This window comes from Rattus rattus, chromosome 6, assembly GCF_011064425.1.
Source record: "Rattus rattus isolate New Zealand chromosome 6, Rrattus_CSIRO_v1, whole genome shotgun sequence".
NCBI lineage: Eukaryota > Metazoa > Chordata > Mammalia > Rodentia > Muridae > Rattus > Rattus rattus.
Genome location: NC_046159.1, coordinates 115,577,313 through 115,602,302, shown reverse-complemented (window position 1 = coordinate 115,602,302; position 24,990 = coordinate 115,577,313). Strand labels below are relative to the sequence as shown.

At 39.8% G+C, this 24,990-nt stretch overlaps 1 protein-coding gene across 23 annotated transcripts in view; it reads right to left on the bottom strand.

Moving 5' to 3' along the window:
- Cadps2 (calcium dependent secretion activator 2) overlaps positions 1–24,990 on the bottom strand; it is a 525,569-nt gene that overhangs the window by 374,870 nt on the left and 125,709 nt on the right. For all 23 annotated transcript variants that reach the window (XM_032906883.1, XM_032906888.1, XM_032906885.1 and 20 more), the window contains exon 2: positions 22,425–22,538. In XM_032906883.1, the coding sequence (XP_032762774.1) occupies positions 22,425–22,538 (114 nt within the window). The remainder of the gene's footprint in view (positions 1–22,424; positions 22,539–24,990) is intronic.

The window sequence follows — 24,990 nt, the reverse complement described above, 5'->3', positions numbered from 1 at the left end:
AGACGTGGCTATAGTCCCGTGAAGAGCCAAAAGATAAACGTATAATCCACGTGAAGAAACTACTTCTGAGTAGGACCGAGAAGTGTGTTACTGCTGTTGTCCATTTAACACAGAATGTTAAGCTGACGGAGATGGAGCAGGTGCCACAACTCAGTGATTGATTGTCCTATACATTAAGTGGGGGAAGTAATACAGCTAATTTGAAAATCGAGACGAGGCAGCAAGTGCCTACGTGTATGTAATGTGGGCAGAGCATTTATCATTTCTTTGGGCTTTACAACTCTGAACTGTTTACATTGGCTTTAAGCTAGAACTGCTGTAGACACTTAACTTACATTTGCATTGGGTAAACATGTTATACTTCTTATCAGTCATCCAATAAAAATAAACAAGGAGTAGGAGACATTATAGAAGGAATCCACAGTAAACAACACAAAACTTGATCTTTCACGTTTATCTTTCAATTGAAACACATCCGCCACATGAGATGTGTCACTGGGATGGGCAATAAACTGAGGGCAGACTGGAAAAAAGAAGCCTCTCGCCAAATACAGGAGTAAATCGGTCCGCTTTCTAGGTCGCTCTACGCTCATGGACTGTTCTCATTACATTTCAAATATAACGGTCTTATAATTGGCTGGCTAATAGTAACTTACAATGCCAGTGCTATTAAAAACTATAATACAATAAAGATTTTGAGCCATTTCTAAATGACTGCTGCCTAGTAGTTTTATTCTATCTACTTTTCTTTTGTTGCTGTGAGCCTAGCCTTAATGGCTGAGATATCTCTCCAGTTCAGTTAAGTCTATCTACTTTCAATTCATTATACTGCATGCAATGGTATATATCCTATAGGAATGTTACATGAGAAATAAAAAGTACTGGACCAAAATAATCTGTTAACACCACACAACATCTATCTATCTATCTATCTATCTATCTATCTATCTATCTATCTATCTATCCATCCATCCATCCATCCATCCTTCCATCCATCTACCTAGTTTATGACTGTACATGTTTATGGTATGTGAATACATGCATGTGGGTACATGGTGTGTCTATGTGAGTTGATGCTGGGTATCTTCCTTAGCCACTCACTATAGGCTCGACTACACTGGCTAGTCAGCAAGCCCCAAGAATCCTTCTATCTTCACCTCCCAGTGCTGGGATTACAGCCATTGTCACCTTGCCAGCTAGAACACGGTCACTGGGACTGAACTCAGGTCCTTATTCCTCCTCACAAGAACCTTACTGACAGAGTGAGCTCCTCAGCATCTCACAGTCATTTATAAGTGCATCACCCGCCATTTTTCTCCTGTGACTATCTGAATGTCTCACTTGACAAGTAAACTTTTTACAACAATCATGTCCAGGTAGATAAGGGATTATTTTCTATGCTGGATTCTGGTCAAGAACATTTTAGATGCTAGAGTTAATCCTCCCCTCTCCCATTTTATTAAAAAAATTTAAGGCTTTTAACTCACTGCATTAAACTTATTGTTGGAGTTTTCCAACAAATACTAGGTATATTCCATGTGCAAATGTTGGAATACTGTTCAACTTATCAATTATGTGTGCATCTGATTTATTTATGAACTTAATTATGAAATATTTATTCGAATCCCTGGGATTTGTTGTTTTTCAGGACTTGTAATGCTCAGTATTTTTGAAAAAATAAAATGAACTGGGTACAGTGACACATTCCTGGATTCCAGCACTCTGCAGTGAGATACAGGCAGATATGTGTTTGAGGCCAGCCTGGTCTACAGGGTGAGCGCCAGAGCAGCCACGGTTCAGTTCGGGAAACCCCACCTCAAAAACCCCAAAACTAAAAAAAAATAAAATAAAATACTGAATAAAAATATTTAAATACTTATTCGTGAATAAAAGAGTAATGTATTTTTTTTTTTTTTTTACTCAATCTTGGTGATTCTCTTAACATGTTAGGTAGATATTCATTTCCTGGGACTTCCGAGACAAAGTGCCAGAAACTGTGTGGGTTGATGGGTGAAGAATCCACTGTTACAGAGAGGGGATGTCCTAAGCGGGCACATCAGGCTCCCCCTGTGAGCCCCAGGAAGCCTCAACCCTGCTTCTCTCCCAGCTTTTGGTGTTGCTGTCAGTCTTGCCTTGGTTTACAGTCAGATCACTAGTTTCTAACACACCAAGACTGCCAGAAAAATCAACAGCTGGGACAGAGCTGGAAGGTAGCTATGCTGGAGTTCCCCGGGAAAACAGGGCCTTCCGACCACGTGACTTCAGCTTTCTCCCCCAGAGCTTGGCGAGATGTTCCGACCACTCTAAGCTATTTGGTTCCTTCCATTTGTCGCAGTGTGCTTTGTGCTCTTCGGACCATTGTTCAGGGGTCATTTGCCTTTTCACACTGAGGTACAGAAATTGTGCACACATCTCATGGGCTTTTTTTTTTTTTTAAGCATCTTTCTAGTCTCTGGCTGGCTCTCTCTAGCTGAGTTCAAGGTACAGATCAATGCATCTTTGATAGGTCTCCTTCCACAGATGGAGTTTATGGAGCTATAAGGAATCAGTGTTCATAGGATTTCTGAGCCCTATAAGTTTAAAAGCAGCAAATTCCAACAAATACTCAGCTGAAGACTTCTTCCTCTGAATAAGATCTCCAGTGTATAGTTCGGCCTTACAAACAATGGCCGACTTGCTTAAGCTGGGGAGAGGGATCTTCAGTGCCCAATACTTGCTTAACCGTGGGTTAGATCCTAACATGAACAAAATCAGACCGAACAGAAGCAAAGCAAAATAAAACAAAACTGTTCAACATATTGTCTTTCACGCCCAAGCTTCTACCTGGCATATGGCTCAAAGCCTACCATGCAATTACAAAGCTAAAAACATATAAGCAAATGAAAACAAAAAAGGAAAAATTCCTCTACAAATTGTACAACTATTAAATGAACGGTGGACATTGTTCATAATAATGATAATTTTTAAAATTTTGTCTCCTTTTACTGAGACATGATTAAAATTTCAAATCAGCCCTAACTGCCCTAGTAGGATGAGTTATTACATTTTTTTTTTTTTTTTTTTTGGAGCTGGGGACCGAACCCAGGGCCTTGTGCTTGCTAGGCAAGTGCTCTACCACTGAGCTAAATCCCCAACCCCAAGTTATTACATGTTTTATACTCCAATATTTTACTCCCAAGGAGTTAAACATTGTTTACTATGAACTCTAAAACATTTTTCTGTTCAATTTCTAGTAAACTCATTTAAAGGAGGGACTAAACTTGATACTCCTATGTTCTCACCATAAAAAATAAGTATATGAGGTGCAGGAAACACAAATTAAAATGGATTAGTCTTTCTGAAAATAAAGTGTATGTCATAGTAGAATATAGTATACATATATTATAGCTTTTCAGTTAAAAATACAGAAAGGGGGAGGAAAGGGTTTATTTGGCTTACAAAAACTGAGTCACCATTGAGGGAAGCCAAAGCAGGAAGTCAAACTGGTTAGGAACCTGAAAGGAGGTGTTGAAACAGAGGCCATGAAGGGGTGCTGCTTATGAGATTTCTTCTTCCCTTATAGCTTGCCCACCCTGCTTTCTAATAAAATCCAGGATTACTAGCCTGGGGGTACACCACACACAATCAGCTGGGCTATCTTCTGTCAACGAGTAATTAAGAAAATACCTTACAACCTCATGAAACTGAAAAGTCTCTGCATGGCAAAGAACGCCATCATTCAGACAAAGCAGCAACCTACAGAATGGGAAAAGATTTCTACTCACTCACTTCACATCAGATAGGAGGCTAATATCCAAAACACACAACTAGATGCCTGCATGTAGAAGAATGAAAAAAGATCTATAGTGATGGGCTTGCACAAAGTCAACCGCAAATGTATCAAAGACTTCAACATACAACCAGATACAGTCAACCTGATAGAAAAGAAAGCAGAGAAGAGACTTGAATTCATTGTCCCAGGAAAAACACTCTCTGAACAGAATACCATTAGCACAGGTACTGTGATCAGCAATTGGGGACCTCATGAAACTGCAAATTTTCTGCATGGCAGTGGCCACAATCATTTGGACAAAGTAGCAAGCTACAGAATGGGAAAAGATTTTACCAAGTATACAATCAATGGAGGGCTGATCCCACAATGCATAAAGAACAAACAAAACAAGACAAAACCACCACCACCAACAACAACAACAAAAAACCCTAGATATCAAGGAAACAAATAACCCAATTTAAAACTGGTATAGATAGCTAAACAGAAAATTCTCAAGGAAGGAAACTTAAATGACTAAGAAATACTTAAAGAAATGTTCAGCATCCTTAGTCATCAGGCAAGTATAAACCAAAGCTATTTTGAGATTTAATCTTACACCTCTAGGGATGGCTAATATCACTAAAGCATGTGATGGCTCATGCTGACAAGGATGTGAAGTAAGGAGAACATTCTGCCATTGCTGATGGAAATACAAACCTGTGCAACCCATGGGAGTCAGTGTGGTAGTTCCAGCTATGCCCTCTTAGACATACACCCCAAGGTCACATCGACCTTCCACAGAGACACTTACTCACCCATATTTATTGCTATTTACAATATCCAGAAATTGGAAAAAAACAGAGATGTCCCTCAACAGATGAATGAGTAAAAAAAGTTATATATGTACAAAATGGAGTGTTTCTCAGGCATTAAAAAAATTTTTCCATGCTCATGGCTCAGCAGAATTAACATAGTAAAAATGGCCATCTTACCAAAAGTAATCAATAGATTAAGTGCAATTACCATAAAAATTCCAACACAAATTTTATAGACTTTGAAAGAGCATGGTATTAATATGGAAATGGACAGGCTAATCAATAGAATCTAATAGAAGACACCGAAATAAATCCACACGCCTACAGACACTTGATTTTTGACAAAGATGCCAAAACCAGGTAATAGAAAAGAGAAAGCATCTTCAAGAAACAGGGCGGGCCTAACTGTACCTACACGTAGAAGAATACGAATAGATCCATGTCTATCATCCTGGAAAAACTCATGTCCTCCTGGATCAACAACCTCAACATAAAATCTAGTAGAAGGTGGACATAGTACAGGAGACTACTTTCTGAACAGAACACCAGTGGCTCAGGCACTAAGACTGAGAATTGATAAACAGGACCTCATGAAACTGAAAAGCTTCTGAATGACAAAGGACACTGTCGTCATCAGGAAAAAATGGCAGCCTACGGTTTGGAACAGATCCTTCACTGATCCTACATCTGAGGAAGGGCTAATATCCAAAGTCTATAAAGAACTTGAGGAGTTCGATGCCAACCAAACAACCAACCCAATTAAAAAAAGTGGGATGCAAAGCTAAACACAGAATTCTCAACAGAGAAATCTCTAGTGCCCAAGAAGCATCGAAAGAAATTGTTCAGTGCCCTTAGTCATCAGGAAAATACAAATCAAAACAACTCTGAGATTTCATCTTCTTCCCATCAGAATAGTTAAGGTCAAAAACTTGTGACAGCACATGCTGGAGGAGATGTAGAGCAAGAGGAACACTCTTCCACTGGTGGTGAGAGTACAAACAATACAACCACTTTGGAAGTCTATTTTGTGGATTTAAAGAAAATTGGGAATAGATCTACCTCAGGACCCAGCTATACCCCTCCTGGGAATATACCGAAAACATGCTCCACCATACCTTAAGGACACTCGTTCTACTGTGTTCATAGCAGCTATATTTATAATAGCCAGAAACTGGAAACTACCCAAATGTCCCTCAACTGAAGAATGGATGGAGAAAATATGGTTCATTTACACAATGGAAAACTCCTCAGCTATTGAAAAGAAGGATATCATGAAATTTGCAGGCAAATGGATGGAACTAGAAAATATCATCCTGAGTGACGTAATCCAGACCCAAAATGACATGCATGGGATATACTCACTTATAAGTATATATTAGCCATAAAGTACAGGCTACCTACACTATAAACCACAGACCCAAAGAAGCTAATTAACAAGGAGGGTCTAAAAGGAGGATGCTTCAATATTGTTCACAAGGGGAAATAAAATTTTCATTGGAGATGGAGGGAGGGAACTGGATGTGGGAGTCGATAGGTAGGGGAATGGAGATGATCAGATGTAGGAAGAGCCAAGGAGAGAGGACCAGGTCACTGAACAGAAATGGGGGAGACCTGGGATGGGACAGGTTCCAGGGAGTCTACAAGGGGCACTCTAGCTGTGACTCCTAGTAGTGAGAGATATAGAGTCTGAATTGGCCATTTCCTCTATCCAGGTAGGACTCCTAGTAGATGGATAAGGACAACAACCCACTCAAAATGCCTTCAACCCAAACTGTGCAGGGACAAAGATATCACAGAGACTGAAGGAAAGGCCAACCACTGGCTGGCCTAACTTGAGATCTATCCCATGGGCAAGAGCCAAACCCTGTCACTATTAATGGCACTCTGTTATCCTTGCAAACAAGAGCCCAGGATAACTGTTCTCTGAGAGGCTCTACCCAGCAGCTGACCAAAACAGATGCAGAGACCCACAACCAAACATTAGGCGGAGCTTGGGAAGTCATGTGGAAGTGTTGGGGGGAAGGGTTGAGGAAGCCAGAGGGGTTAGGAACTCTAGAAGAAGACCAACAGAGTCAACCAACCTGGACCCTTGAGGACTTCCAGAGATTGAACTATCAACCAAAAGGCCTACAAGGGCTGGACATAGCCTCCCACTTCCAACTTTGTACGTATGTAACAGATATTCAGCTTGGTTTTCATGTGGGTTTGCTAACAACTGGAGTGTGGGATGTCCCTGAATCTGTTGTCTGCCTATGGACTCTGCTCCCCTAACTAGGCTGCTTTGTCTGGCCTCAGGGGAAGAGGATGAATCTAGTCCTACAGTGACTTGATGTACCAGGGTAGGTTGGTAGCCAGAGGAGACTTCCCCTTTCTTGGAGGTGAAGAGGAGGAGGAACTGGGAAGAGGGGCTTCAACTGGAATGTAATTGAAGAAGGAAGGAAGGAAGGAAGGAAGGAAGGAAGGAAGGAAGAAAGAAAGAAAGAAAGAAAGAAAGAAAGAAAGAAAGAAAGAAAGAGAGAGAATTGCAAATGTCAGGTGATACATATGTTGGGGTACACTGTAATATCATCCAAACTTTGTATGTATTTAAAATATTCCACAATAAAACTTTTTAAAATATCCCCTGAAAAATATAATGAAATTGTGAAATCTCTAGTAAAATGGAAAAAAAAAAAAACAAAAAAACAAAAAAAAAAAACAAAACTATCTTGAGTGAGGAATCCCAGACCCAAGGAGAAATATGGTATATATTAACTTACATGTAGATTTTAGCTACTAAATCAATGAAAGCTAACTGACAATCCATAGAACCACAGATGTAAGAAAGATACAGAGTAAGAGTCTAGGTAGCCTTCTCTAGGAAAGGGAAACAGAATAAAAACAGTTACGAGTAGATGAGGGGGAGCCTGGAATGGGAAGACGAAGAGGAAAGGTGATGAGAAGAGGGAGATAAGGAAGAAAATATTGGGAGAGATAGCTAAAATCATTTGAAAGCAATCTAAATGAAATTGCCAAAAATTGGGAAGACAGCCCCAACTAGCCATCTCTTGTCACCAAAGGGAAGCTTCCACTAATAGGATTGGTTAAATCTAATTGAATTGCTGGCACAAAGCCTCATCCTGCATGGGTGGAGGGGTGGGCCTCCATGAGTGCCGACAGTTGCTATAGGTAGGAGTCTTATTTGTGTAATAATGTGTAAAATATATTTTTTTCATGTTCCTCCTTTGGGGAATGCTCTCCTTTTAAGGTTAATAACACCATGAAAATTAGAAGCAGCACAAGTCCAGCAGGCAAGAGTGTCTCTAATGTTCCTGAGCAAAAATAGTAAATGCTGAGACCTTCACTTCAGGCTGTGGAAAAGAACTCTGAAAGCATGAGTTAAAAAATATATAAACACAAGTCCTCAACTATGCAAAATATAAGGCTGCAATATAAACTCATGTGAGGGGCAGCACAGACCTAAAAATAGCAGAGAGAGCTGCATTATGCACCTGCGTGTTAAGTATTAATGAAGAAGATAAAGATATTCAGGGAGTAGTGATTGCAGTTCCAAGAGTCCATCCAGCTAAGTTCATTGTGCTTACAAAGGCAGGAAGATTCCTAAGTTCAAGGTCAGCCAGGGACAGAGTTACTTTAAGCCTAGATGTAGTGGGAATGGTGATCTCAGAGGTGGATCCTACCCAACTAGCTTATTGTCTGTGCTTACAAAGGCAGGCAGATCTGTGAATTCCTCGGCTATTTTTTTTTTTTTTTTTTTTAAAGTGTACTTGCTATCTTTTCTAAAAATCAAGAGGCTAAGGTCATAAAATGCTGATTTGTCATATAGCCAAAAGGGATCCTGGGGTATATGGTTGAACTGATATGAAAATAAAAGACTAGGCTTTTGTCTGCAAGAGTTGAGTTGCCTAGAGATCTCTGGAGAGCTGTCTCACACAGAACAAAGGGCTGTCAACTTGTACCCATGATTGACTTCGAGTTGTTCCTTCTACCACTCCTGAACACTCCTAATCACTCCTGAACACTCAGAGCCCCTGACCAAGCTGAAGCTGGTGCTTGGCAGCACAAAGCTTGTGGAAGTAACCACCCAGTATCTGACCTGACTCCGTGAGATAGAACTCACCTGACACTGCTTGGATGACAAAGACCTTGAGATCCGATAGCCTATGGTCCTAGAGTAAAACCAAATACTACTGAGAGAACAAAGCAATCACATTACTTCTAATGACATCATGTTGTACTCGTAGACCAGTGCCTTACCCATCAATTATTAGAGAAGCCTCCTTTTGAAGCGGATGGCAACAAAGACAGAGACCCGCGGTGTGACATTACATGGAGAGTTAATGACCTTGCAACACTCAGCCCTAACAAGTTTGTCTCCATCAAATCTTCCTGGGGCCTCGGGGAAGCCCAGGAAGAGGAAGTAGGAGTATAAGACTCAGAGGGGACAGAAAACACAAAATAAACAAGGTCTTCCAAAACAATAAGATAAACATACTCAGGAGCTCACAAGAAACTGAGGCAGCATGCACAGGGCCTACAGCAGTGTATGCTGGATGGGGTCCTAGAGCTGAAAGAAGTGGGCACCATCTCCCTTCCCAAACCCAGAAACAAAATCCAAGGGATGATCTTTTGGGAATGAAAATTTAGTTTCCTCCCAAGAAATTTCATAAGAGAAATAAACTACTCTTAAGGATAGGCTGTGTGCCCAGCCGTAGAGAGCCCACTGAAAATGGCCAACAGGATCTTTGGAGTTCCTTGTCCCATAAAGTTGGGTCAGGGCTTTTGTTTTTATTTTATTTTGTTATCTTATCTTTGTGGTTGTTCTTCTCTTAGAGACAGCGTTTATCTGTGTAGCTCTGGCTGCCCTGGAATTCTGCTCTGTAGACCAAGTTGGCCTTAAACTTACTGAGATTGTCCTGCCTCTGCCTCTGGAGTGCTGTATGGGGACTACAGATGTATGCCAACAACACACAGCTTAATTTTATATTATTTTCTATTAATATATTTTTTCTTTTTGTTCTATAGGTCCTTTGTGTTTATGTTAGAACTTCCAGTGTAGTGTTTCTTTGACATTCCTGAGTGTTGGTCTCTGTTTCTTGTATCTTCTTTTGGGCCCTTTCCCTTTTATATTTGTTTGTTTTGTCTTATTTGGATGTCTTAGTTTTTGTTTTATCATATCACATTGTGTATTACATGTGTTATTTTATTTCCCCATACAAGCATATTTGTTTTCCAATGTGAGACAGAAAAGGAGAACCAGAGAGGGGATATGGGGAAGTACTGAAGAGTTAGAGGGAAGGGGAACCATAATCATGATATATTCTGTGAGGAAAAAAAAATCTATTTTCAATTTATAAAAGGAAAAAAAAGTAAGGAAAAGAGCCTTCCTCCAACCTGGTCATATGGAGGCATTTTCCCAAAAGCTCTCAGGTAAAAGAAGACACATCAAGATGTTCTACCCAATTGTACCCCAGGTAACTCACTGGAGGAGGTGCCCAAGGGGAGAGGCTGTTAGCTGTCCCCGAGTGGTGAGCATTGGGAGCAACAGTGAAGTAGAGAAGCACCAGAAAGGGGAATCGATTTATCTACGAGAAAAAAAAATCTGAAGGAAATTAAAGGGAATTTAGTCTCCACCGAGAATTCACGTATGACTAACTCTTTTTAGAAAAACCACTAATCTCTACAGCATTTATATGTATTATTTCTGTTTTGAATCATCCCACGAAAGTGTCACCTTAATGGGGCTTTATGACAAATGAAATGGCAAAAACATTCTGTGCAGCAGAATGAGACGTGTTAATGTATGTACCTTGGACCTTCCTACTTTTAAACGAAGGCTACATTTTGATCCTACGTCGTATTTTCAGCATTTATGACAGAATCTATCACTTTTTATCATTTTGAATTAATTTTTCAAATAGGCTTGTCAAAACCCAATTAGGAAGTTACCTGATCCTCTCAGTTTGGTTATACTTAGCAAGGAAAGGTGACAGATATTTAGTAGCAAAGCCTAAGTTGTCTGGCAGCTTCGAAAATGTGTAAATTGAAGGTCCAAACAGATAAATCGACTATAAATAATTCTTAAGGTGTAAAACAAATAGAGCAAAAGGATAAAATAATGCAAAAGCTTCACAGAGATTGTAAGACACACTGGCATTAAACACCAACAGCAGTATCTTTTAATCTAAATGACTACTGACCACAAAAGACTTATACATATGTGAGCTTACTCAATTGCTCTTAAATGTCATCTTGGAATTGGAAAGCTAATAAACTTCTACAGATCCAAGTAGTAGTGAAGGTTGCTTCACTATGGGGAGAGCAAAGAATTCTCCAGTGTAGAAAATCCTGGACAGCCTTCAGCAACTAACATCTACCTTCCTTACTGTTAAGCTAATGGGCCTTAAATTAAGAAAGTATCTCGTAGGGGGCAAGATAATTCCTTTCATGTAGTAAAGTTACTGGGCAGAAAATACTACATTAGTGATTATCCCAGCACAACAGCAAAAATACCCCAATTCACTGCTTATAACGGCCTTGTTACCTGTCCATATCCTCCACCTCACACTCGGAACTGGATCCAGGATCTTTTCCCTCTTGGCACATATTCTAACACTGAGTTGTACATCCAGACCAAACCCCTTTATTCTACCTAAAGTATGTATAGTCTATGTCCTTCATTCTATTTTTAAAAACTTTGTGTATATGTATATGTGTATGTGTATGTGTATCTGTCTCTCTCTGTCTCTTTCTGTCTCTCTGTCTCTGTATCTCTCTGTGTGTCTATGTGTGTGTACTTGTGGTGCTTGTGTGTGTGTGTGTGTGTGTGTGTACCTGTGGTGCTTGTGTGTGTGTGTGCGTGTGTACGTGTGATGTTTATGTGTGTGTGCGTGTGTATGTGTGATGTTTATGTGTGTGTGTGTGTACCTGTGGTGCTTGTGTGCGTGTGTGTGCGTGTGTGTGTACATGTGGTACTTACGTGTGTGTGTGTGTGCGTGCATGTGTGTGTGCATACGTGTGATGCTTATGTGTGTGTGTACGTGTGATGTTTATGTGTGTGTGTGCATGTGATGTTTATGTGTGTGTGTGTGCGTGTGTACGTGTGTTGTTTATGTGTGTGTGTCCGTGTGTGCGTGTGTTTATGTGTGTGTGTGCATGTGTGTGTGTGTACCTGTGGTGCTTGTGTGTGTGCGTGCATATGTGTGCGTGCATGTGTGTGTGTGTACATGTGGGTACTTACGTGTGTGTGTGTGTGTCGTGTGATGCTTATGTGTGTGTGTATACGTGTGATGTTTACGTGTGTGTATGTGTGTGCGTATGTGCGATGTTTATGTGTGTGTGTGCGTGTGATGTTTGTGTGTGTGTGCATGTGTATGTGTGACTCTGTGGTACTGTACGTGTGTGTGTGTGAGATGTGTATGTTTATGACTGTGTGTGTATACCTGTGGTGTTTATGTGTGTGTGTGTGTGTGTGTGTGTGTGCGTGTATGTTTGTGTGTGTGAGTCCATGTGGTGCTTAAGGAGGCCAGAAAAGATTATTGGATTATTCATTGGATCTGGAGCTGCAAGTGGTTATGTTACTCTGCAAGGAAGGCACAGAGAACTGAACTCCTGTCCTTTGCAAGGGCAGAAAATGAGCCATCTCTCCAGCTCTTACCCTTTATTCTAAAAGTCCACACATTTAGAGTTCACTACGGTAGAAATGTTCTACGTGTAATTCATGCAATTGCCATTATACAATTTAACCATTCCATCTTCACCACTTAACGGCTTCCGTTTCATCATTCTCCACTACACCCTTAGGTAGATAGAAGTTTCTTTGACAGAGAAAAGATTATAGGAAAAGGAAATTGGTGGAGGAAAGCAGGCAGGGGAAGGAGCTGGAAGGGAGGCAGATTAGGAGGAGAGAAGAGCAGCAGTGGGGTGAGAGGAGGAGATAATAAACCTGGGTGCCCAGGACTGGGTGCCCACAGGCAATGGCCAGCACCACAGGCTCAGAGGTGGGCTGGAAAATTCCAGGTAGATCTTAAGAGCATAGAGACCGCCCGAGTGGGAAGAATATGAAAAGTGGGTTGCACTGATGCACCAGGAAATCACCTTTTCTCGTTGCTAACAATCAATCACTCATAAAAGCATTTAGTGCAATGACAGCATAAAACCGTCGTCAGGTACCTCTTCAGAAGTGCCATAATGAGACTTGTACAGGATGAGCTTCCAATGCAACATGCAGAGAGCCAAACGCTGTGGCGTAGAGAAGCTGAATCTCTGAACACTGAGCAAGTCCAGTTGTCTCTTAGAAACCAGTGGGCTCCAACACACACACACACACACACACACACACACACACACACACACACACACACACACACACACAGAGAGAGAGAGAGAGAGAGAGAGAGAGAGAGAGAGAGAGAGAGAGAGAGAGAGAGACTCACACCTGATAGCATTGCAAGGACAGAAGGTGTTAAACCAGGGACCCTTACAAATGGATACAAACAACATCATAATGCGGGCATAAATGTACATTCTTAGATATGTCCTAATGGTAAAGACTCAAACACTGTAAAATTATGAACAATGACTGCTTAGAGGTATATGCCCGGGGCCTTTAAGGATCTACCCCTGTAAAAGGAACAAAAAAGGTTAACATACTATCTTATCTACAATGTTCCAGCAAGACAAGCAGACGCTGACTGAAAATTGACAAAATTACCACCACCTACTGAAGGACCTGGGTGAGATACCAAGTAGAATTCAATGTAGCTGCTTCAAGTGCTGTTAGGTGTCCTGATATGAAGTAGACATTTTTGCAATATCAAAATTGCCAAATATTAACACTTTCATGTAGTTTAACTGACATGAAACGCAGCGTGTTTCAGATGCTAAGCACACTATCAGGAATAATCTTGCTTAATTTTCATGACTTCACAAAAAGAAATCACATGTTATAGGGCTAGAGGGATCGCTCTGCAGTTAAGATCACTGGCTGCTTTTCCAGGGTATCCATGTTCAGTTCCCAGGACACATGATGAGTAACGGACAACTGTATGCACCTCCAGCTCGAGGGGATTTGGTGCCTTAATTTAGCCTCAGTACTCACACACATGTGGCAGACACACAAAGAAACAGATGCATATGCATAAATAAAAAAGTGCACAAATCTTAAAAATATATGCAATGCCAGTTCCTATGTATACAATATTTTTTATTTTGAACTAGTATTGTTCAATACACAAAGAAAACTTTAGAAAGGGAAATGGGCCCACTCAGTACACACGCCAAGCTGTGGGCCATGACCATTTTAATGAGCACATGTGTCTGTTTCATTAGACTATACCCTTTCCTTATTCACGCATATATTTCTAGGATATAAGACAGAACTTTACCAGTGGTTAAATAAGTACTCATTTGAAGGCAAGTGGATACAACTAGAAAATTCATCCTGAGTGAGGTAACCCAGACCCAGAAAAAACAAATATGGTATATGTTTACTTATAAGTGGATATTAGCTGTTAAGTAAATGATATGCTACCACCCACAGGCCCAGAGAGGCTAGGTAAAGAGGAGGGCCCTGGGGAGATATACAGACATCCCTAGGAAGAAAAAATAGAATAAGTTTTGTGAGTGGACTGGGGGGAGCAAGTGAGGACAGGAGTGGGTAGGATCACATAGAGGGAGTAGAGAAAGAGAATGTGGAATTGGGAGCCTTATGGGGTGGGGGACCCAGTGTGGTGGAAAGTTCCTGGAATCTATGAGGGCAACCCTAGAGAGGACTCACAGACACTGAAGCCATTATTTTTCATTCTTTTATATTTGGAGGTTGCAACATAATTATATCATTTCTCTGTATCCTTTCTACCTCTGAACCTTCCCATATACCCATCCTTGCTCTCTTTCAAATTCATGTCTTCTTTTTATTACCTGTTGCTATATGCATGTATGTATACATATATATACGCATATATATACATACATACATATATACACAGATGACAGACAAAGAACTGATGTGTTGGTGTCATAAAAACAGGAATTTTGGTCAAAATTTGGATGACAATCTATACAGAAATAAGTAATTAAATTCTATAGTGAAATCAATAATGTACTGAGAGACAGATGATCAATGACTAAGCTGTTCACAATGTCAGAGATTTTATTTTATCCTTCTCATGAACATTCTGTCTTTAGTTTTATAACTAAGGGATAGAAAAGATTTGAATATAGTAAGGGGAGACCAGTGGCCCTTATGAATGCTAACTGGGATACACATGGTTTCCTTCAAACTAAATTAAAGACACATGTCTGCAGAAGATGTGTCTTGCAAGAAAGATTAAAGCAAGTTCATTTAAAAAATAAACAAGCAGAAAACAAGATCTCACCCATGAAACTAAAGAACACAATCTTTTAGAACAAAAGCCCAGTGATTTAATGCACTACTGAACAAATGCTACAGAAGATAAATAGTGGGAATCATTGAGCAGACCCAGGAGTAACATCTGAGCAAATGTAAAACTTCATGACACTTTTGGGAACAAGGAAATGGGATCATTTGCTCTTGTGACTCAAAACCTGGAAATATTAGCTCTAAATTTAGGCAGAAGAGTAGTGAGGCAGAAACTACTCACCTAAAACAATGTTGGTAGAATGGAGAAGAGAATTAAACTTAGATGTTAAAAAAAAGAGAAACAAACTTCTGAAGATAAAATACAAAGTTACACAAAGACCGAAGGAGTATCCTCATCCAGTGAAACCTGTGACCAAATGGGACTCTCTCCAGGGACCTTCAGCAGTGTGGCAGCTCAGAGGTCCTCTGAAAAATGGCATGCAGTTTCTATGGCTTTGCTGGTACTGAACTGAGTTAATGACTAGACAGTCTAAGAATCCGGTGACTACAAACACAATTGAAAGAATCACAGATACACGGGAGCACAAAAATCTCCATTTTGAAGCAATGCCAAAGTACGAAAATAGATGACATCATGTAACAATAAGCATGTTAAATGTGCCCATGTGCTCACCCTAAGCTGGGGCTGAGTGTGGGAATTAGGGAATGCTACTCTAAAGCTATCTGCTTGTACCTCTGCCCTTTAGAGCTATTTGCATTTCCTGTCTATACTGGGGACTAAATGGAGGGTTGAACAGCCCACTCCCCTATTATTAAAATGCAGAAAGAAATGAATTAGACAGAGGCTTTGCCGTGGTGTCTGTCACAAATGTGTTACACGGACATGGGAAAATTCATAACCTCGGTTTATTCTGAAATTGCTTAGAGATCAATTTGGACATTATTGGTTTTTTTCGATTATTGCCAGATATTGCTTTTATATGCACATCACTTGGTCTACATTTGGAAGGTAGATGTCATCAATAATGCAAGTGACTACACAGCCTGCTGACAGGTAACATCAACCTAGATGCTCTAAATAGCGACGTGAATCTCAGACACAAAAGCACATTTTCCAGAGTCCTATAGAATGCTTAATTCTCAATGCCACCCTTAGCATATACAAAAAAAATATGATGTGAACTCAAACGGCTAATATCAAAAATAACAAATACAATGTGATCTGCAGAACTTGGTGCAAACCTGAAATTTCACTTCTCATTATCGGCTGGAGGATTTCATCTGTGAATGCACTGACCTTTTTTTTTTTCCTTTTTTTTTTTCATCCCTCCTGCCACAGGCTGCCAATCTTGGTTTACTTAGCGATCATCAATTCTCCGTGAATGCCTCTGCCATGGCATTATTTCAAAGTTCAAAACGAGATTTTGACAGGTCAAAGACTTTCTAGAATATGCAAAGCAAATCTTTCTATTTCGGTAAAATGACAGAATTTCCATTAAAACATTTAAATGTTATCTTCCAGCCATTTCCCTCCTAGCTTGCATAAAGGCTAAGGAATACGTGCTATACTAAGTCTGAAAAAGGTATGGAAATCGCATAAGAAAAACAAAACAACAAAAAGCCTTTTAAAGCTCCTAATTTCCATGCATTGGCAGGGTAAAAGGGAATGTGGTGGAAGGGAGTTAGATCACGGATTATCTCTATAGAAAGAGCCAGCTGCTGAAGTCAAGTCCTCTGTTACCTGAACTGGGAATTAAGAGTGTATACAGGAGGCAGTATCATGGGTTGGACATCTATTCTGGAGGTTCGGAATTGAGCTACAGTTCTGTGTTGTTCTTCATATTTTAGAACTGCGAGGTCATTTGACTCAAAGGAATGGAAGAATGCACAGACATAGCACTGAATGTCCAGAGCACTATACAACCGGAGCGGGTTTTGAGGTTATCTTTCTCCTGCTACAGATGGGGCAACAACAGTCTATGTCGATGACATGATTTACAGCTGCGCAGATGGATGCCGAGTGGAACCTGCATGCTGCATAGCTACGATCCAATGGAGTAGGGGGCTAGGATTAAGAGAGGATCCTTTAGGGGTCATCCATGATTCACGAACAGGAGAATCGAATCCAAAGGAAACCAAGTGGCGTATCCACCCGAGATGTAGTACATCACTGAAGGAAGTAGAAAATGAAAAGAGCAGGAACCTGGAGGCAGGGACTGTTGCAGAGGCCATGGAGGAGTGCTGCTTACTGGCTTGCTCACTACGGCTTGATTAGCCTGCTCTTTTACAGAACACAGGACCACCTGTCAAGGGATGGCATCACCTACAGTAGGCTGGGCTCTACTCCATCAATCACTAATTAAAAAAATGCCCTACAGACTTGTGTACAGCTGGACCTTTTCGTGACATATTGTCAACGGAGGGTCCCTCTTTTCAGATAACTCTAGCTTGTGTTTAGTTGACATAAAACTACCCAAAACAGTTATCTAACAAGAACTTACTATTTCTTGAAGGCACACCTAAACAGAAATCTTCTGAATTCCAATTTTTGAGTCCAAGTTGCATATAGAATAGTGAGTCAAATTTAGTTAAAAATTTGAAGTGGGAATATTTATTTACAAGTTTCACATGAACTGATACTGAAATTATTTCTTAATTGTACAACTTCTCACTTTCATCCCTATATAAATGCAAAAACTGAATAGCTAATAGTAGTGATCACGGTGGGAGTGATGCTGTTTATACTGATACCGTGTATTGGTTACTTTTCTTTGCTAACACTATGTATCAGTTCCTTTTTGTTGCTGAGATAAATACCGTGACCAAAAGTAACTTGTGGAAGGTAGAGTTTATTTTCCCATCCACAATGCTTAGGAGGCCATCACCAAAGTTATCCTAAATTGGAAGCTGATAGATCACATGTCTCCTCACACATGCAGAAAGCACAGACAGCTAAGTGGAAGATGGCAAGGCTCCAAGTTAAAGCCCTCACCCAGTGACATGCTTCCCACAGGAAGACTCCGTCTCTTCAAGGTTCCATAGCCCCCCCACAGGTAACATTGACTGAGAACCAAATATATGAGCCTACGGATGCCATTACTCATTCAAATCACAACGTCCCTACGATCATTTAAAAAAGAATGTAAATTAATCTGTAACTCTCACCCAGTCTCTGGGGAAAGAAGAGAATAAGTATAATAAACAACCATACATCCTTTGTGGGAAGTTGCAGATAAAGTCACCCCCAACCGACCAACCGTCCTCATAAAAAAAAAAAAAGGAAAAGGCTCTAACACCCATAGAAACAAATTCAGAAATCTCTATTACACTGCAAAGAGTGAGTGAGGTAGCAAGAGTCCACTGGAAGTTTTCAAGGAAAGGCCATCAACTTTTCCATGTACCAACTATGCCAACAATAATTAAAACACAATGGCATCACAATGCCAATATTCTAAATAATGAAATCCACCACTATCCCATGAAGTAGAAGCAGCTATCAGATGGTGAGAGCATCTTGGAAAGTAACAAATTGCAGTAAACTAATGTCTACCCTTGTGCACCATCATCTCTGTTACATTGAAAGCTGCCACCACCGCCACTACCACCACCACACACCCCCCACACACACTCACTCACGCACTAAGTCAGGCACACACATACACATGCATGCACACAAACACACATACAAAAACAACCAAATGAAAGCCCTTAAAAGTTATGGCCAGAAAAAATATGAATAATTGTAAACCCATTGTTTATTCCATGACTTCTATCTAGGCAGATGCTTCAGGAACACAAGACAAACATTTAAAATGATCCCCTCAATAATTAGAAAACTACAACCTTATATTAAGTCATCTGGTAGGCTACCTGACATTGGTTTTCTTCTAATCCTATTCCCTTCCCTACAGCCTTCTTGACTTATTACATAGCTTACTTGTTTGGGTTCATTTTTTTTTCCCTCTGAGAATTTTATGAAGAAAATTATTAATGAAATTTTATAATTTTTATCATCTATTAGTTTATGATACTTATGTGATAAAACTAACCATAGAATGTCACTATTACCTGGGTAGCATATATACTCATGTTACATACTAGACAGCATTTACTGTAAAGAGCGAAAGTACATGGATATGCAAAGATACACCTATCCAGCTATGAGAACATTATAAATAAATTCCCAGAAATGCTTAATTCTAGTATGATCCTGTTTGGATAAAGTTACTTCCCTTTTCTTTTAAATAAATGAACATGTCATGAATAAATAGCTTCATCAAGTAATATACAGAAAGAAACATATGTGGGATTTCCTTCTACCATCCAGGCATTAAGGAGAAATATGCACTGAGTAGCTCTCTGCACGCACAGCGGTCACAGCAGACACAGTCAGCCATTTGCTGTGTAGACTAACAACCTGGAAAGGCCATTTGATCATTCAATAAATTGGCATTTCTGAGGATGACAGAGGGAAATCTTCCCTGTGTCAGTTTTGATCTTTAGTTTTACATATAACACAAACACCCTCCATTGCTAAACCCTGCATCTCCAGGTTTAACAAATAAACAACGGAAGATATAGTCAACATTCCCAAAGCATGGTTCTACCAATGTCTTCTGATTCGTCCAACTCAGAAGAAAATGCAGTTCTCAGGAGGAACACAATGGGTGTCATCTCTACTTCACTACAGCCATTCATTTCATCAGCACAGCATACGCGCATGCTTTACTAAACTTTACTTCCTTTGTACTGTGCTTACTTAAAAACAGCTTATGATAATTGGATATAATAATAAATTGCTTCCTATGTTCTTATTCTACCCCATAATTGGTGTATGTCTTACCTCTCATCAGAGAAGTTTCTCTCTGTAGGAGATGATGAATAAGGATCCACAATTTGTCAACATTTAGAGAATAAAAGGCTAGGTAATGTTTAGCTCTAACTGGGACATGTAGATCAATCATGACTCCTGACCCCAAGGCTTAGGACTCACCACAGAAGTAGAGATGAAAGATTCTAAGAGTCAGACCTAGTAGATGTCTTCAAAAAGTAGTATTTACTGGACATAGCAATCCTGTTGCTCACATGAACTCATAATTACATTTGTAATTACATGCACAAGGCCAATACAAGAAAAATCAATCAAATCCCTATATAGGCACAGGAGGGACTCATGAAATCCCACTTCTTGCTGAAAGTTATGGACAATGGATGGCTGCTGATAGAAGGGACAGTCTTCTTCTGGATGCTGACTCAAGGGCTACCCATTCTCTAGAAGATGGACAGTCCCACACTCCTGCACACACAGGAACCATTAAGTAGATTAAGTGAACTTTTTAAAAAAACACATAAAGTTGGGAGGGAAAAGTTGGAGCAGAAAAGGAATTGGAGGTGAAGGAATGGGCACCGGATTGATAAATATATGTTATATGCACATATAAGCTGCACAAACTATTAAAATTTGTTAAATTCCAGAGGGCAAATAGATACAGCCTATTTGGATAAATCAAAGATGTAGTGAGGGGGGAAAAAGCTTCTCAAGCAACAACAAGAAAAAACCTAAGAAAACCATCACTATCAGTTTAAAACAAGAGTTTTCCTACAGCTCCACCTTTGCCTATGATAGCATCAATTCTGTGTCACGACCATGCAACACTGCTATTTCATTATTTCTTTAATTTGTAATTATCTGGCAATAATCTGCATCCTTCGAATTTCTTTGTTCCCTACGTGTGGTGTCGAGTTTTGGCCATCCTAATCTGTTTCACTATTGATCAATTCTTGAGTTCTCCCCGTATATTGGATACGAACCCTTTATTAGGCATGTCTTACAAGTGTTTCACTAGCCCACAGTCTGTGCCTTTCTCACTAACTTGGCAGGAACTCTTTTAGAGAAGGTATCTTTGAACAGTTCTATCAATTGCTTTCCTTTTTCTCAGGGATGGAGTCAAGGTCCAACCCTAAGTCATATATAATTTTTTCTGCTTCTTCTAGGAATTACATAGTGTTACATCTAAGCCTATGACCCACTCTGTGGAAGGTTTAAATTCCAAATATAGATTAACTCTTTGCAGGTGGGTATAGACTTATTCCAGAACGTATGTTTCGGAGTGGCTATCATTTCTCTACTGTATCATGTATTTGCTCTCTGGTCAAATACTATTTTATCGTAGCAGTGCATTTCCAGGTACTCTATTATGCTTCCTTAATTTGTTTATGTCTTTACTAATACCTGCTGCCCTGATGATTGTAGGGTTCACTATAAATCTTGATGCGATTTAGAAAAGGAAGACACCTATTTTGGAGTAATTTTAGATTCATGCAAACTTTATAAAGATAGTTTTAAAAAAAAACCCATCCATCCACTGTTTTTCAATTGCACCTTTCTCTTAGCGTGCCAGGGTAGACTGATCAAAATTCAAAATGGCCCCATTGATTTATTTTATTAATTGACATGAGCTAGGCAGCTTTCATTGAAATCCACAGTGCTTTTTCCCTCACTACTTGCTTTTGTGTACATATATGTAAATGTTATGCTCATCTTTTAAAATTTGGGAAGAGAGTTCATCATGCAACACTCTAACTTTCAAGGTAAGATATAAATCCTATTTTCTTAAGATAGCCTGAGATCATGTTAGACAATATCTGCTATAGCCCCAAGGTCATGTGACCTTGGTAAGCAGGATGTCAACTTGCAGTAACTATGTGTTCCTTTAATTCAATATAAACGTATGGTCTGATATAGTAAGTAACATATGATCTATGAATCGCAAAGCCTAAGCAGCTGGACATCTGTTTTGTACAATAACCCCTGCCTCAGGGATGTTCAGAATATTATGATTTCGCACTTTCAATTTTGCACTAGCCCAGATCTGTTGTATGCCGTGTTCCTTCAGACAGAAGCATTTAAGGCATTTGCACAATGACAGGAACCCGTTCTCCAAATGACTCTGAGATGCTTAGGGCGTATGTGAACTCTCTAACGTAAAGTCTTTTGGCATCTCACTGAAACAAACAAATGATAACGTGTGCAAAGCATTCACAGGAAATACACACAGAATTCCCATTTGAGTCCTAAGCTAAAGTCAGAAGTAACAGCAAGATGGAATTGGTCATATTATTCATTCAATAAGAAAGGAGAATGCATTGTCTTGAAATTAATTAGTGCCCTTAATTATTATAAGCCCTAAAGAGCAAACTGGCATAAGAGTAATTTACTGTTGAAATCCTGATTAAAAAGGATCATTTATGAACGCGAACCGGAAGACAGCTAGACTCAGCCGTATCAGTCACTGCCAGAAGATGATTCCAAACGCTTTACCTCGCAAACAATGTGAGTAATTTCCAATTTTATTTATCTCTCGAAACCAGGCTGTGGAATTAGAGTTTTTAAATTGCAAAATAGAAGCGGAAATCCTTTGGAGAAAGTCAAAAACTCAAAGACTCCTTGCCACACTGGTGAAATGGTTTCAGAAAGCACCCCAGTTCCCGAAACAGAGGAAGCTCTACTCACCTCATAGTAGCTCCGGACTGCATTGCAGAAGGCTTCGTCTGCTACTATCTGAGTCTCCCCGTTGAGGAAGGCCTGGAACCGTTCTTTCAGTAACTGCAACTGTTGTTTGTTAAGCTACAAGAAAAACAAGCAAACCAAGGAGTGAATGGATAAATCACCTGATACATATAATACAACGGGTACTAAAAGTTACATTCACTGTATGTAGACTTGATTAGACACTGAATTACCTTTCTAGTAAAAGTGAACTATCTTACTATTTGTACTTAGGAACATTTTTTTTAACCAAGTGACTTCCCTACATGTCTCAGAATGGAGGTACAGACATAGACTCCAAAGGTCTCCCCTACACAGAGTTCCTTCTACTCGCTGGCTTTGCACAGAAAGTTTTCTGGGAGCCTGATGTATGAAAACAGTGCTGAGTAAACTAAGCGAAGAGGGTAAGAACTCTTGAAAAGGAGTAGACACCCTTCGGCCAGAGGCAATAAGCGGCGAATGCCTGACGAAGAATCTTCTGAAAGAAACAAGTGCGGGCGTCTAAAAGTTCGGATCCCATGAACACGCATGCTTCAAACGCCTGAACTGAACCAAACGGAGCCGTGATCAAACGACAAATTCAGGAGACCAGTGATCACACTGGTGAACTGGGAACAAGTCCAGTCCACTGGGAGAACACAAATTTATAACACAAATTGATCACCACTGGGAATGCAGCGACCATCACTACTGCTTGTCCTAAGCACTTAGGTTAGCTTAGACACACATGACTCACCCACACCCATCGTGCCCTCTAGTCAACTACAGCAGTATCAGCTATCTAATTTTAAGCTCCATTCCAAAAAAAAAAGTTGGGTGTCTCTTGATTTAAAAAAATTAATTTTATGATAGCAGAAACAGAGATTTAAAGCCAGTACAGGTCGCTGAAAACATTTGTCTCAGTGCCCTGTGTTCTTTCATGCCAGGAAGTACGTGCGCGCGCACGCGCACACACACACACACACACACACACACACACACACACACACAAGTTGGCAAATATGGCCTAGAGATATAGAAATGTCAAGATCATGTCCAACTAGAACAGGGCAGTTCTGGGAATCGTGTATGCAAGAACACACCATGACCAGCAAAGCAGTGATGCTGCTGTCCTATCCCACCCTCATTAGACCTATTGGAGGACTTTGTCAAGTTGTGGAACCTACAGAGGGATGGGAAGTGTGCAGAACCATGCTGTGGAGAAATGATTACAGGATTAGAAAGGTAAACAAACCCGTATGGTTTGGCTTCAGAAAGAAAGCTGGTGTGAAGTAATTTTAAATCTTTTCAAAGGGCTTATTAAAATGCCATTCAAAAATTAGGGAGACAAGTTCTTTCCAAAACTGGATTTTATTTAGATGTCTAACAAACAAGAAAGCTTAAAATGAAACTGTCCTGGTACTAAGAGACTAATAAATAAGTATCCTATTGTACCCAGGTGCTAAAAAACATGTAACTAAAATGTCTTGCTCCGAGGACTGAAAGAGGACTACGTCCACTTTTTTACTGTGTGACTACCTTCATTTTAGAAGCTAGCCTGGCTGAAGTGTAGCCACAAGGAACAGCATCATTATATTGCAATCCCTCTTCCCACAACATAAAGAAAATGAAAGCAGGCACCTTTTGTATGCATGTGTACAAACAACACAAAACAAGTCCACAACGTTAGCCTTCTAAGAACAGCTCACAAAAAGAGGACCAAATGGAACTGGAGCAACAATTGCTTAGCGAGAGGCAACTGATCACGTGTTAGTTCCCAAGCCATGGTCGTCACAACAAAGGGCGTCACCCTGCAAATCCAGTGTGCAGTGAAACCAGAAATGGAAATGCTTGTAAGAATGGCAGTGACATAGAGGGAAACGTTCATAACCATTTGTTCCAGCTCCCTCATTGGATGAAACATTGTTTCATGACAAATAACTTGTGTCTCTTTCACTTTTCTTCAGTCCAAAGGATTTTGTTACTCCTTTGAGAAATGCCTCTAAAATATGAACTTTGCAATTTCTACTTTGTCTCTTTATTTGTGAGAATTACTTTCCAATAATTAGGGTACAGTAAACACGAAGATATTACCCAAAGAAGGAGATTGGGAAATCATTGACTCAACAAAACTGGTACAGTCCTAAAAATATGCACAAGTATGTATCTACATATCAAGATCCAATTTCTACAAATAAAAAAATTTCTACTGCTACACTGTTTCTTTTTGGTGGTGGATAAGTGGATAACATATATTCAATATTGAAAGTGCAAAAGTTTAACATAAATCTCCGTAGGTTCCATTTGAGTCCTAATTAACTATACTGGATCATATAGACTTTGGGTCCAGTTTTTTTGGTGTGTGATGTTTTTATTTGCAAGTTTTTCATGACCAAGTTCATAAATTTACATCTCTAAATGAATGTGCATTTAAATAAAAGACATTACAGTTCCATTTAAGAAATAAAATGCTACTGAAAGTAGCAGTTACATAGAGAGTCGATAAAGACATTTAATTAGCACAAAGTACTTATATTTTCACATGGATGAA